The sequence below is a fragment of the Erinaceus europaeus genome, chromosome 3 (assembly GCF_950295315.1).
Source record: "Erinaceus europaeus chromosome 3, mEriEur2.1, whole genome shotgun sequence".
Taxonomy (NCBI): Eukaryota; Metazoa; Chordata; class Mammalia; order Eulipotyphla; family Erinaceidae; genus Erinaceus; species Erinaceus europaeus.
Window position 1 is genome coordinate 71,566,996 of NC_080164.1, and position 16,065 is coordinate 71,583,060.

At 38.9% G+C, this 16,065-nt stretch overlaps 1 protein-coding gene across 4 annotated transcripts in view; it reads left to right on the forward strand.

Annotated features, from left to right (window-relative positions):
• The window catches only part of MGAT4A (alpha-1,3-mannosyl-glycoprotein 4-beta-N-acetylglucosaminyltransferase A), a 104,972-nt gene that overhangs the window by 52,502 nt on the left and 36,405 nt on the right, over positions 1–16,065 (forward strand). For all 4 annotated transcript variants that reach the window (XM_060187478.1, XM_060187477.1, XM_060187480.1 and 1 more), the window contains one exon: positions 1,255–1,395. In XM_060187478.1, the coding sequence (XP_060043461.1) occupies positions 1,255–1,395 (141 nt within the window). The remainder of the gene's footprint in view (positions 1–1,254; positions 1,396–16,065) is intronic.

Here is a 16,065-nt window from a genome sequence, read left to right on the forward strand (position 1 = left end):
GTAGGAGGGGTACAACTCCACACAATTCCCACCACCCAATCTCCATATCCCACCCCCTCCCCCGATAAAGTTAAATTTCTAAAAGAAAGTGCTGAATAACAGGGCAGAAGTATTTTAACATTTTTGATGTTATTCTGAGTAGCTCAGACATTAACAACACTATCACTAAGATTGAATATTATTATGTAATCTGTTAATTTGATACTGATTTGCTCACTATTTGAAACTAAATCATCACTATTTAGTATGATTTGGTAGTTTTGGGGTCTGGGAACATTATTATTAATTTATATGGGAAAACTTTGGGTGTTCTCAAGTAAATTTATTATTATTTTTATCACCAGAGCTATCACTGGAGCTCGGTGTCTGTACAATAAATCCACCACTCCCAGTGTCCAGTTTTTCTTCATCTCCCCCCCTCTTTTATTTGGTAGGACAGAAAGAAATTGAGAAGTGAGGGAGAAAGATAGCTGCGGCATAACTTTACTTCTTCTGAACTTCCCCCCCAGCAGGAGGGGACTGGGGCTTTTAACTTGTGTCTTTGAGCATGGTAATGTGTGTGCTCAAACTAAGGTGCCACTGCCTAGCCCCTATGATTGTTTCTTTACTCATGGCATTAAACTTCAATTAAACTTAAATTGCATGTGTGATAGTTACTTACACATGTGCTTATCTTTGGCTCTTGTCATTTTTAATGAAGTTTTTGTATTTTTCTATATTAGACCGTTGCTGAAATTAACTGTTCTTACTGTTAATTTACATAATTAAAAGGTTAAGTTCTGGTTTCGTGGAATTTCAAAACAATATTGCATATCTTCCCAAGTTTCTGTTTCACATTATATTAAGTGATTCATAGATTCTTGTAATAAAAACATATAAATAAAAATTTAAAAAAGAATACACATATACATAAAAAATCCTAATAACTAAGATCTGTATTGAGCATTTTTAACTTGTGCTATTATTTAAATTGCTGAATTTTTCAGAAGCTATCTTTAATGTGAAATGTTGGCAAAATGTATGAATGATGTTCTAGGGATTGAACGTGGGCCTCAGGCATACAAATCCATTTATGTAACCATTCTGCTGCCTCCTAAACTGGAAAATGAAACTTCTTGATGTTTACTATGCTTCCTAATATTATTATATTTTCATAGAGGGATAGCATATTTAGATTCCCTTCTGCTGTGTCTGTACAGTCTGCATCTTCTCTAAGTGAGGTGTTCCTGTGAATGTTTTCCTGGTATGTTTCAGACAATACCCTGAAGCTACTAAAGGAGCTGACAAGCAGAAAACCCCTTCAAGTGCCAAGTATTTATTATCATTTGCCTCATTTATTGAAAAATGAAGGAAGCCTTCAACCTGCTGTGCAGATTGGTAATGGAAGAAAAGGAGGTGTGTATATTTTGTTTTACTGTGGTCATATATGTCTCGACTGTATCTGGGAGTATTACTTACATTGATCCTTAGAAGTTTGGTAAGACGGGAGTCAGGCGGTAGTGCAGCAGGTTAAGCACACGTGGTGCAAAGTGCCAGGACCCTGTAGAGTCCCGGCTTTCCACCTGCAGGGGAGTTGCTTCACAGGCAGTGAAGCAGGTCTACAGGTGTCTATCTTTCTCTCCCACTCTCTGTCTTCCCCTCCTCTCTCCATTTCTCTCTGTCCTATCCAACAACGACAACAATAATAACTACAACAATAAAAAAGGGCAACAAAAGGGAATAAATAAATATTTAATAAAAAAAGTTTGGTAGGACAGAGAATAAAAATATTTATGCATAGTAATTTAGCACTAACCCTAAAGTTCATGGTGAAAGGACATGAATACTTTTTTTTTCTTTCTTTTTAACCAGAGCACAGCTCAGCTCTGGCTTATGTTGATTCAGGGGATTAAACCTGGGACTTTGGAACCTCAGGCATGAAGAGTCTCTTTGTATAACCATTATGCTATCTACCCTCACCCAAACATTTTTTTTTAAATATATACACCTATGTAAAAAGATCATGAGAAATCTAGTTTAAGCCCAATCTTAAGGCAGAAAAATGTTGAAACTTTTGGGAGTCGGGCTGTAGCGCAGCGGGTTAAGCGCAGGTGGCGCAAAGCACAAGGACCGGCATAAGGATCCCGGTTCGAACCCCGGCTCCCCACCTGCAGGGGAGTCGCTTCACTGGCGGTGAAGCAGGTCTGCAGGTGTCTATCTTTCTCTCCTCCTCTCTGTCTTCCCCTCCTCTCTCCATTTCTCTCTGTCCTATCCAACAATGACAACAACAATAATAACTACAACAATAAAAAACAACAAGGGCAACAAAAGGGAATAAATAAATAAAATAAATATAAAAAAAAATGTTGAAACTTTGTAATTTTTCTGTTTAAAAAGTTGAAGAGGTAGAAAGATGACTTCCTTTATTATCTTAACTCAACATCTATATCTTTTATAGTCTTAATAAGAAAAATTCTTTTCATATCCTCTGCCCGTTTTTTAGATGGGATCTTTCGTTTTCTTGTTGAGTTTGGCAAGCTCTTTATATATTTTGGTTATTATCCTCTTGTCTGATGTATGGCATGTAAAGATCTTCTCTCTGTGAGAGGAGTTCTCTTTGTTTGGGTGGTGTTTTCTTTTGCTCTGCAGAAGCTTTTCAGTTTGATGTAGTCCCATTGGTTTATTGTTATAGTCTTCCTTACACTTTTTTGTATCCTTAAAAAATTTGTATCATTGAAGATGCCTTTAAAATTTAGATGGAAAAAAGTTTTACCAATATTCTCCTCTAAGTATTTGATAGTTTCTGGTGTAACATCCAAATTCTTGATCCATTTGGAGATTACTTTTGTGTGTAGTAAAATGTAGTGGTTCAGTTTCATTCTTCTGCATGTCTCAACCTAATTTTTCCAACACCATTTAAAATTTTTTTTATTTCATTTTTAAATTTATTTTTTATCTATTTATATTACAGAATTACATGTCAACAGGGGTTTGAATCCATTCCATTCCCACCACCAGAGTTCTGAATCTTCACTCTCCTCACTGCAATCCACCACAGTTCCTCTAATGTGTTAGATATGGGCCGACCATCTTCTCTCCAACTATCTGTCCACATTTATACAAAGTTGCCCCCTCTTTTCCTGATTCAATAGATTTTCCCTCTAAACCACTCATGGCATCATAACTACCTCCATATGTCCCTCTCCTGTTCCTTCTCTCTCTCTCTGGGTGCTGATGGAGCTGGAGTGCAGAGTCCTCTTATCTTCATCCTATCACTTCTCCCCCGCTGGGAGTATGGATCAAGGTTGTTTATAGGGAGCAGAAGGCAGGAGTTCTGGCTTCTGTAGCTACTTCTCCGCTGAGCATGGGTGTTGACACGTTGATCCATACCCCCAGCCTGTTTCTGTGTTTCCCTATTGGACCAGAGCACTGGAGATGCAAGGGTCTAGGACAAATTGATGAGGTCGTCTGCCCAGAAATGTCAGGGTGAAGTCGTGGTAGCATTGCAGCTTGGCCAACACCATTTGTTGAAGAGACCCTCTTTTTTCCATTTAATAGTTGGGGTCCCCTTGTCAAAAATTAGATGTCCATAGGTGTGGGGGCTTCTGGACTCTGAATTATATTCACTGGTTAGTATGTCTATTTTTGTTCTGATACGATGCATTTTCATTACAATGGTCCTATAATATAGTTTGAGATCTGATAGTGTAGTACCTCCAATTATGTTTTTTTTTTTCAAGACTGCTTTGGTGATTCTTGGTATTTTCTGGTTTCAGGTAAACATTTATAGCTTTTAGGGTTAGGGCTTAAAAAATTGGTGTGACCTTCCTTGATGGTGATTGCATTAAATTTGTGTATGGCTCTGGGTTGAATAACCATTTTGATTATGTTAATTCTTCCAACCCATGATCTTAGTCTGCTGTTGTATCAGTAGGATTTCTAAATGTTTTATTGTTTGCTGATCACATTTTTATGTGATCACTTATTTAATGATATTTTTGACCTATAAGTTTAAGCTATTACTTTAAACTTTTTTTAATTCGGCATTTTTTTTTTTTTTGCCTCCAGGGTTATCACTTGTGACTCAGTGCCTGCACCATGAATCCACTGCTCCAGGCAACCATCTTTTTTCCATTGTTATTATTGTTGTTGGGTAGGACAGAGAGGAATTGAGAGAGAAAGGGAAGACAGGGAGAGAGAAAGATAGACACCTGCAGGACTGCTTCACCACTTGTAAGTACCCCCCCTCCCCCTGTGGGGTGGAGGGTGGGGGTGGGGGCTCAAATCAGGATCCTTGTGCTTCACACTGTGTGTGCTTAACCTGGTGTACTACCACTGGGCTCATAGTTCAGCCATTTTAATGAATTGTTCGAAATTATTTACTAAGAAAGTAATACTATTTTTTTCTTTTTATTTGATGGGACAGATAGAAATTGAGAAGGGAGGGGAGAATGGGTAGGGGGAGAGACAGACACCTGCAGATCTGCTTCACTACTTGGAAGCTTTCTCTCTGAAGGTGGGGAGTGGGGGTTTGAACTTTGGTCCTCATGCATGGTATTATGTGCACTTAACCAGACATGTCACCACCTTAGGAAATACTCTTAAAATATCATACTTAGGGGGTTGGGCGGTGGCTCAGTGGGTTAGGCGCATGTAGCGCAAAGCGCAGGGACCAGCGTAAGGATCCCGGTTCGAGAGTCGCTTCACAGGCAGTGAAGCAGGTCTGCAGGTGTCTATCTTTCTCTCCCCCTCTCTGTCTTCCCCTCCTCTCTCCATTTCTCTCTGTACTATACAACAACAAACAACATCAACAATGGCAATGATAGTGACCACAGCGAGGTTACAACAACAAGGGCAACAAAAGGGGGAAAAATGGCCTCCAGGAGCGGTGGATTCATGGTACAGGCACTGAGCCCAGCAATAACCCTGGAGGAAAAAAAATATATATATCATACTTAGCCTAGCTCATTCTTCCATTTAATTATTCAGGAAAGTTTACTTATCTAAGAAATGCTTAGGTCTGTAAAGATGAACAGTTTATTCTAAATTATTTTCTTCAGAAAACTTAGGGGCCAGGCAATGCACCTAGTTAAACTAGTTAAACTTCACCATATTTCTGAAGTTGATACTGTATATTTTAAATACACAGTATTTGAGTAAATTCATTATTCATGCATTTGTAGACATTTTTTCATGTTCACTGTTCAATGAAAGAAAGTGAAAGTATTTGTGAAGTAATTAAAACATTCATGATCTCTAACAGACTTTTATATAGTAACCATTTCTTATGAATGTGACATTCTCTTTACTTTTTAAAATTTATTTATTGATTTAATAATGATTAACAAGACCGTAGGATAAGAGAGGTACAATTCCACACAGTTCCCACCACCAGAGTTCAGTGTCCCATTCCCTCCATTGGAAGCTTCCCTATTCTTTTATCCTCTGAGAGTATCGACCCAGGATTATTATGGGGTACAGAAGGTGGAAGGTCTGGATTCTGTAATTACTTCTCCACTGGATATGGGCATTGGCAGGTTGATTCATACCACCAGCCTGTTTCTGTCTTTCCCTAGTGGGGTAGGGCTCTGGAGAGAGATAGGGTTCCAGGACACATTGGTGAGGTCATCTGTCCAGGAAGTAAGGTTGGCATCATGGTATCATCTGCAACTTGGTGGCTGAAAATCATTAAGGTATAAAGCAGAACAAATTGTTTAATAATCAGGAACCTAAAGGTAAGAATATAGCAGGTGAGATTTGGGGGTCTCCATTTTAGCAAAAGCTAGGAAGCTTATTTTAGGTATATTCCAAGAGGCCCATGACTTGACCTTCTTGTTCTTTTGAAGATACTTTTCCTATTCCCTTTAGTTAACACAAATATAACAAAGTCTGAGTTAATCAACATTCTGGTATACTAAGCTGGCATGTTTCCCCACATTTTTTGTTCTTCATTGGGAAGGATTAATGGTCTACAGTCAACAATAAAAATAAAATAAAATATTGTAGTCTGTATATGTATAACATTTCTCAGTTTTCCACATAACAATTCAACACCCCTCGGTTCTCTGACGTCATGTTCCAGAACCTGACCCTCCTCTGCACCTCAAAGTCCTTTACTTTGGTTCAATACACCAAACCCAATCTAAGTGCTTTGTATTTCTTATTTTTCAATTATTAGTATCATCATTATTATTAATTTAATAGTGATTGACAAGATTGAGGTATAAGAGGGGTACAGTTCATGCAATTCCCACCACTAGTGTGTCATATCCCCATCCCTCCTTTGGAAGGTCTCCTAATTTTTATCCCTCTAGGAGTATGGACCAAGGGTCTTTATGGGGTGCAGAAAGTGGAAGGTCTGGCTTATATAATTGGCACTGATTTTTATAGGTACAGAAAGCAGATATCTTGTCCTCTGATTTACACTGAAATTTTTCCTTCCTAAATCCTTAGGCAGTGGTTAACATTTTTAGATTCATATAATCCTTTAGGTAATCTAGTAAAAATAACAACCTTCTTAGAAAATTCATATAATTGAAAAGTAATTTTAAAATGTAATTTGTCATATTATGGAATGCTGAAACCTAGCCGTTACTTTTGTTAAAATTGCCAGCATTTTAGATTTAAAAGAAGCCCTTATTTTTGAGGGACTATATGTTGGTGCACCTGGTTAAGTGTACACATTATTAGTGTGCAAGGACCCAGGTTCAAGCCCCTGGCCCTCACCTGCAAGGGTAAATCCTCAGGAGTGGTGAAACAGGGCTTCAAGTATCTTTCTGTCTCTTTCCTTCTCTATCTCCCTCTCCCCTTTAAATTTCTCTTTCTCTATCCAATAATAAGTAAATAAAATTTTTTTAAACTGTTCTTTGCTACAAATTTTGCTTGTCCATGATCAAGCTGATTGAAGAACACTATTCAACCCAGACAAACATATCTAAAGCTAAAAAGGGAGAACAGTGTTTCAGGCACCTACTGATCCTCAAGAGAAGCCTTGGTCCTTTTCCATTTACAGCTGAAAATTGATAACCTACTTAGCTGCACCAGACCCTACCATAAAGTTTGTAAGAACAAACTATTACAAGTCCAGATAGGTGGAGGGCATTTTGTATGATTTTGGCTACCAAATACTTAAGGAAACTGACACTACTGATTTCTCAATATTCAAAATTAAATTTGTAGAGCAAACAGCAAAACTAAGAAATATAAGTTTGGGGGATGCTAAATTTTAGAGCACATATGTGAGGCCACCACGTTTTACCTGTCACTGCTAAGTGGTACTCCAGTATGTTTGCTTCTCTCTATCGCTATCTCTAACACGCACACGCACATGCATGTACACACGAGAGAGAGAGAGAGAGAGAGAGAGAGAGACATCTAGTAAAAGAAAAAATATTTTAAAAATACAACACAATATTTTTAGAGGAATTAGAAAGGGTAACTCAACTATTTATAAAGGGTCAATTAGAAATCTTTGTGGTTTTACTTCAGTGGGTAGTATCTGCAGTTCCCATATAATTGGTCCAGTTAGCAGGGGAAACACAGCAGAAGATCAAATTTGTGTTGTTTAGAAAGATTGAGCTGTGTGGAATTCGTCCCGGAAGCAGCATAAAGGGCACAAGTAATTGGTGTAAGCAAAATTTCTAATATCTCTCTGGTAGGAGTTTCAGGAGAGATCAAAGAATGAAGAGGAAAATGAAGTGGAAAAATTAGATAAATAACTGAAAAAAATTTTGAGTTGAAGAAGCACATGGACCTTCATATTAAGGGCCCACTCAGTACTTTACAAGATGACTGAGAAAAGACCCTCCACTTTGCAGGATGACTGAGAAAATGCCACCATAGTGGTATTACTGACTAGTAGATCACAGCAAATAGTTTTTTTACCCCAGAGCAAACACTGTTCAGCTCTGACATATAGTGGTGTGGGGATTGAACCGGAGACCTTTGGCACCTCAGGCATGAAAGTCTTTATGCATAGTCATTATTCTATCTCCCCATCCCCAGAAAGTAGTACTTTTTTTTTTTTGTAGTTAAAGTAAAAATTAAAAGAAAGATCTATGCATACCTGCTATGTGCTAGGCACGTTGCTAGTTACTCTATTCCATATAATTAGATATGGTTCCTTATTTTGTGGTGTTTCAACCTCATAAAAGAAAGCATATTAGTCAAATAATTACACGAGTAATTGGATGATGATAGCCTTAACTGACGATATAAGTTATGCTTTTATAGTATAAAGGAGGATTAGTAGTTCAGTCCTTAATTATGGAATATATAGGGAAGTCATACAAAATTACATTTGACCAGAGATGAATAAAGTATATTGTTTACTGGTGAAGATACATGCATCTGTTGTCATTGTAACAAATTAACATGAGCATAGTAAGTTAACACATTTATTATAATTTTGTAGATCAGAAGTCGAAAGTCTTGGTATCAGTAGGAGCATGTTCCTCTTGGAATCAGTAAGGCAGAAGTCCATTTCTTTACCTCTTCTCAACTTTTGAGACTGCCACATTTTATTTATTTATTTATTATTAGTGATCTAATATTGTCTTACAAAATTACAAGATAACAGAGGTACAACTCTGTACCACTCCCACCACCAGAGTTCTGGATCCCCAGTCCCTCCATTGTAACCTACAGTAGTTCTTCCAATGTTGCAGATAGGGGTTAACTATTATCTATATACAACTATTTGTATATATTTGGCCTTTTTGAAATCATTATTACTGATTATTAATAATGATTGAGAAGATTGTGGTATAAGAATGGTACAATTCCATATAATTCCTACCACCAGAGTTCTGTATCTCTTCCCCTCCATTGGAAGTTTCCTTATTCTTTATCCCTCTGAGAATGGACCAAAGGTCTTTATGATGTGCAAAAGGTAGGAGGTCTGGCTTCAGTAATTGCTTCTCCACTGGAAATGGGCATTGTCAGGTCGATCCATACCCCCAGCCTGTTTCTATCTTTCCCTAGTGGGCTAGGACTCTGGGGAGGTAGGGTTCCAGGAAACACTGTTGAGGTTGTCTGCCCAGGGAAGTCATGATAGTGTCATGGTAGAGTCTGCTACTGGTGGCTGAGAGACAATGTCCACATTTTTTACCTTCTGTCCTCTTCCTTCTCTCTTTAGAGCATATTCAAATCTCTGCACTGAATTACACATGCTGTTGACTCATCCTTTTTTACTAGTCACATCTCCTACCCTACTCTCCCCAGCCCTAAGCAGACAGGAAATTATAATTTTACCATGTTCCCAGAAGGTATGAAATGAAATACTTTAATGATAATTTTATAAATTACCACAAACATGAATACTCTAATTTCAGCTCTAAATCTTGCTGAAATTGGTACTTCATTTCTAGTACTTTGAGTTCTTGAGTGCCTTACTTTAAACTAAGAACTCAAGTCTTAGCTCCAAAACTATGTCTGGCAAAAATAACTTCTTTAAACATGCCATCTAAACTTACTACAGAAATAGAACAACCCAACACTGTGGCAAGAAACAGTTTGTATTATAATGTTCTATGAATTTTATTTTGGTTCTCAGAAAGTTTTACTTTTTTTTCATAAATAAATCTTCAAATTCCATATGAGTTGTTACATCTTTAGGAGTGCTTTACATTATAGTTACACTATTGATTGCTCTTATATTTAATATATTTTGATCTAAATTCTGAGGCATTTTAAAGTTTGTGGAAATTTGCAGGTGGGGGTAGATAGTATAATGGTTATACAAAGACATTTTCATGCCTGAGACTCTGAAGTTCCAGGTTCAACCCCCACCCCCACCTTCACACCATCATAAGCCAGAGCTGAGCAGTAGTCTGGTTTAAAAAAAAAAAAAGGCAGTATTTGCTTTTAGAATAACTTACCCTGTCTCTAGTCATCTCAAAGTAGCATGGTCAAACAGAGGTCTTGATTTGATGCTCTTATCCCCTCAAACACTGTTCTCAGTTTAAAAAAAAATCCCATCCACTTCTCTCAAGTCACCCCTCATTCCTCTACTTCCCTGTCTCTCCTAATCTTACACTTCATTGGTATGGATTTCCAAAATTATCAACAGTCCATCTATTTACCACCATGTCCAGACACCCTAATTCAGACCATGTTTTCCTGTTATTACTGTAGTGGCTTCTTTTTTTTTTTTTGAGTGGGGTTATTGTTGGGGCTCAGTGCCTGCACTATGAATCCATTGCTTCTGGAGGCCATTTTTTCCCATTTTTGTTGCCCTTGTTGTTGTATTTGTTGTTATTGTTGTTGGATAGGACAGAGAGAAATTGAGAGAGGAGGGAAAGACAGAGGGGGAGAGAAAGACACCTGAAAACCTATTTCACCACTTGTGAAGTGATCTCCCTTCAGGTGGGGAGCCGGGGGCTTGGACCAGGATCCTTACACTAGTCCCTGTACTTCATGTACACCATGTCACCATGTGTGCTTAACACTTTGTGCTGCCACCCGGTCCCCCAGTAACTAAAAAAAATTTTTTTACTGTTGTTGTAGTTATTATTGTTTTGTTATTGATATCATTGTTGGATAGGCCAGAGAGAAATGGAGAGAAGAGGGGAAGACAGTGAGGGGGAAAGAAAGATAGACACCTGCAGACCTCCTTCACTGCCTGTGAAGCGACTCCCCTGCCAATGGGAAGCCAGGGGCTTGAACCAGGATCCCTACTCCGGTACTTGTGCTTTGCTCCATGTGCGCTTAACCCACTGCGCTATTGTCTGACTTTCCAGAACAATAGACACCTGCAGCCTTGCTTCACCACCTATGAAGCAACCCCCTACAGGTGGAGAGCCAGGGGCTTGAACAGGGATCCTTATGCTGGTCCTTGCGCTTTGTGCCATGTGCACTTAACAGCTGTGCTACTGCCTGACCCCCATAACTTTTTTTTTAAGGACTTTTAGGTTGACAAGATAACATACTTGGATAAAATGAGTTCTATGCAGATTCCAAGTTTCCTACTAATAAGAACAGTCATGAAGACTTTTAAAAGATGCTAAATATACAGACCTACACATGATGACATACATTTCTAAAAATTACTGCCCTATGCAAAATTGTACATTAAGACATAGTGGAGTTAGCATCACAACACTAAACAACTTTGAGTGTTAATACTAAAGTACCTAATAAAATAAAGGTAGTAGATAAATTATAATACTGCCTGAGACTCCAAAGGTTGCAGATTCAATCCCCAGAACATTATTTGCCTGAACTGAACTGAATGGCACTCTTTTTTAATTATTATTTTTTTTTATTTATAAGAAGGAGATACTGACTAAGCCATAGGATAAGAGGGGTACAACTTCACACAATTCCGACCACCAGAACTCTGTATCCCATCCCCTCCCTTGATGGATTTCCTATTCTTTATCCCTCTGGGGGTATGAACTCAGGGTCATTGTGGAATGCAGAAGGTTGAAGGTCTGGCTTCTGTAATTACTTCCCCGCTGAACATGGGCGTTGACAGCCCGATCCATACTCCCAGCCTATCTCTCTTTCCCTAGTGCGACGGGCTCTGGGGAAGCAGAACTCCAGGACTCATTGGTGGAGTTGTCTGTCTGGGGAGGTCTGGTTGGCATCATGTTAGCATCTGGAACCTGAAGGTTGAAAAGAGAGTTAATATACAAAGCCAAACAAATTGTTGAACAATCATGGACCTAAAGGCTGGAATAGTGCAGATGAATAGATGGGGGGGGGGTTCAGTTTGTAGATAGCTAGTAGGCATATTTTAGTTCTATTCCAAAGGGCCTGTGACTATACTAGTGTTTTTTGTTTTTGTTTTTGCCTGAGTCTGAAATCTGATGTGCAGGTGGATCCTAACTATTGTCTGGGGAGATGATGTCATGGCTGGCAGAAGGACCAGAAAACTGGATCAGGGAAGAGAGTAGCTCCCAAATATGGGAAAGAGGTATAAATATTGTTTATTGTATATTGTAAACCCCATTGATTTGATGTGATCTGGGGCCCATATTGAGCTTAGGAGCCTATGTGACCTCAGCATTCCTGTAGATCTGAGATCACATTCTGTGGTCATAAGTAGGAACGTTCCAAGCTGTCCCAATATCAGGATCCACCTTCCTCAGGTGTAGCATAGAGCATGTTGTCCATCCTCTCTTTGGAAGATGGAAAATTCTCTACTGTTGTTGATCCAAGTTGAGGGCAAGGTCCTATGGGGGCCTACATAGGGGTCTTGAATGGCACTCTTGTATCTCTCTCCTTCTCTCTCATGATCTTGTTCATAAAACAAACTAATTATTAATTTATAAACCTTTATTTTTAAAAAATAAAATGATAGTTAATAAAGACATAAATGCTTCAATAAACATGGTATCTTACTATGAAAAGCACCTAGGGTTTGCTTGCTCTAATGGGCTTCATAAAGACTGCAGAATGGAAACTTGAGTGAAGTGGTGCATGTTAGGTGATCTGAAATGTGACAGAAAGTTGTGGCAGGGACATTGAACTCTGGTGTTGGGAACGGTGTGGAGTTGTACCCCTGTTGTCTTACAATCTTGTTAATCATTATTAAATCACTAACACAAAATTTAAAAAAAGAAAGTTGTAGCATCAGATGTAAAAAAATGATTCACAGTGTGCAGTGAAATGCTAGGTGGTAGGTGTTGGAGCTGTGTACATTTGTATATTTCTACATTACTTGGTTCAGTTTTTAGAATTCAGTTCAAATTGGTGCAGTCTTGTGTTTGCATGGTGTTTGTCTCAGTGGAAAAGCTTCCTATAAGCATATATAAAATTCCTGTCTTGCTTCAATTGTATCACAATATAATAACCATATTATATAGATAAAATTTGTAGGAACATATTTTTGCTTCAAAACAAGCATTGTAGTAAAACTGAATTTAAATGAAACTTTTTGGGAGTTGGTTGGTAGCGCAGTAGGTTAAGCGCACATGGCACTAAGCACAAGGACCTGCACAAGGATCCTGGTTTGAGCCCCCAGATCCCCCCCTGCAGGGGGTTCCTTCGCAAGCAGTGAAGTGGGTCTGCAGGTGTCTTTCTCTCCCCCTCTCTGTCTTCCCCTCTTCTCTCCATTTCTCTCTGTCCTCTCTAACAACATCAATAACAGTAACAATAATAACTACAACAGTGAAAAAATGGGCAAAAAGGAAAATAAATATATTTTTTAATTAGACTTTTTATTTTTATTTATTTATCTATTTATTTGTTTTTATTGCCACCAGGGTTATCACTGGGGTTCAGTGCCTGCACTACAAATCCACAGCTCCCAGCAGCCATTTTTTTCTCCTCCCCTATTTTTTTTTAATTGAATAGTACAGAAAGAAATTGAGAGAGGGAAAGAGAAAGAGAGGGAGAGAGAAAGATAGACACCTGAAGATCTGCTTTACTACTTGTGAAGTTTCTTCCCTCCAGGTGGGGAGCAAGGGCTTGAACCTGGGTCTTTGTACAGGGTAGTATGTGCATTTAACTGGATGCGCCACTGCCTAGCCCCTAAATTAAACTTTTAAAAAGATATACAAATAGTATATCAAGTTCCCCATATAACTAACTATAAAATAGTTATCAGAATTAGGACATTAACATTGATGTTATATTGTGAACTAATCTTAAAGCCTGAATAGTATTTTGTTATTTTTCCATTCTTTTTATTTCTCAGGATCCCATTTTCATTGTCATGTTATCTCTAATTATCATTTCATCATCAATTGTCATGTTCCCATAATCTTCTCTAATGTGAAACAATTTCTCATTTTTTTTCAATGTCTCAGACTTTATTTTTTTTCCTTTATTGGGGGATTAATGTTTTACATTCGACAGTAAATACAGTAGTTTGTACATGCATAACATTTCTCAGTTTTCCACATAACAGTACAACCCCCACTAGATCTTCTGTCATCCTTTTCCCAGGACCTGTACTCTCCCACTCAGACTTTATTTTTTATTGTTTCTGTTATTTTTGGATCTTGGAGTTAGTCTTATAATCTCTTAGATCATTGTTGTATTAAAAATATTTACTATATTGAGGGGCCGGGTGGTGGTGCACCTGGTTAAGTGCACATGTTACAGTGTGCAAGGATCCAGGTTTCAGCCCCCAGTCCCCACGTGCAGGGGGAAAGCTTCACGAGTGGTGAAGCAGTGCTGTAGGTGTCTCTGTCTTTCTCCCTCTCTATAAACCCCTTCCCTCTATTTTTTTTAGTCTTTTTTAGAAATTATATTTATGTAGTTATTGGATACAGTCAGAAGTCGAGAGGGAAGGGGGTGTTAGAGAAAGACAGGGAGACAACTGCAGCACTACTTCACTACTCTCAAAGCTTTCCCTCTGCAGGTGGGGCCTGGGGGCTCAAACCTAAGTCCTTGCATATTGTACCTGTGCCCAACCAGGTGTGCCACCACATAGCCCTCTCTTTCTTTGCTTTTCCTTATCTTGGTATTACAGAGAGAGTACAATTCCATTTACTTTGTGGAATATTTCCTTATTTGGGATTTCTCTTTATTTTATTTTTATTTTTTAACTCTTTAAAAATATTTATTCCTTATGTTGCCCTTGTTGTTTTATTGTTGTAGTTGTTATTGATGTCATTGTTGTTGGACAGGACAGAGAGAAATTGAGAGAGGAGGAGAAGACAGAGAGGGAGAGAAAGATAGACACCTGCAGACCTGCTTCACCGCCTGTGAAGCGACTCCCCTGCAGATGGGGAGCCGGGGGCTCGAACCGGGATCCTTGCGCAGGTCCTTGTGCTCTGTGCCACCTGTGCTAAACCTTCTACGCTACTGCCTGAATCCCTTTTCTTTATTTTTAATAGATAGATTGAGCTCATACATTTTTGACAAGAAAAAGTACAAGTTGGGTCAGTGAACTAGCTCACTTGGATAATGTGCTGCTTTGCCATATGTGTAGCCCAGATTCAAGCCCGACTACCAACTCATTAAAGGGAACTATGTTCTTTCACTCTCTTTTCTCTCAGGCTTTCTGTCTATCTAGTAATAAATATGTCTTAAAAAAGAAAACCACAGAAGGGAAGTTGTGTCTTTCTCAGTGTTTCATTTAATTCTCAGTGTTGTTTGTGACCCAGGTACAAGCCTGACCCCACCACATTGGAGGGAGCTTTGATACTGTGGTGTGTTTCCATCTCTCTCTCTGTCCCTGTATCTAAAAAAGTCCACCTGGAGTGGTGACACCCTGGTGTTACATAAAAAGTTTGCTTTTGGGACCAGGTAGTAGCATATTAGGTTAAGCACAAGGACCAGCACAAGTATCCCGGTTCGAGCCCCCAGCTCCCCACCTGCAGGGGAGTCGACTCACAAGCAGTGATGCAAGTCTGCAGGTGTCTATCTTTCTCTCTCCCTTTGCCCCCTTCTCTCTTGATTTCTCTCTGTTTTATCCAACAACAATGACAACAATGATAGCAATAATAATAATAATAATAATAACAACAATGGTAAACAACAAGGGCGACAAAAGGGAAAAAATAGCCTGCAGGAGCAGTGGATTCATAGTGCAGGCACCAAGCCCCAGTGATAACCCTGGAGGCAAAAATAAATAAGGTTTGCTGTTAATTGCAGAAGCCAGATCTCCCACCTTCGGCACCCCGTTAATCTTTGGTCCATACTCCCAGAGAGATAAAGAATAGAAAACCTTCTAATGGAGGGGATGGGATGCAAAACTCTGGTGGTAGGAATTGTGTGGAATTGTACCCCTATTATCCCACAATCTTGTTGTTCACTATTAAATCACTAATAAAAAAAAAAATCACTAAAAAAAGTTTGCTGTTGAGGACAAAAGACATTCATGCCTGAGACTCCAAAGACCCAGGTTCAATCCTACTACCACCGTAAGTCAGAGCTGAGTAGTGCTCTGGGATATATATCCAGGCTGGTAAGGTACCTCACCTGGGAAAGTGCCTGCTGTGCCATTTGTGCCATCTGGATTTGAGTACTGAGGCCCCATAGCACTAGAGGAAGCTTGGTGCTGTGGTCTCTCTGTATCAGTATCCAAAAACGTTGGCCCAGAGCAGTAAAGCCTTGATACTATCAATAAGAACAAATTGTTTATAACTGTCCATTTTATATGAAGATTAGTATCTTTAAGAGTATTCCGCC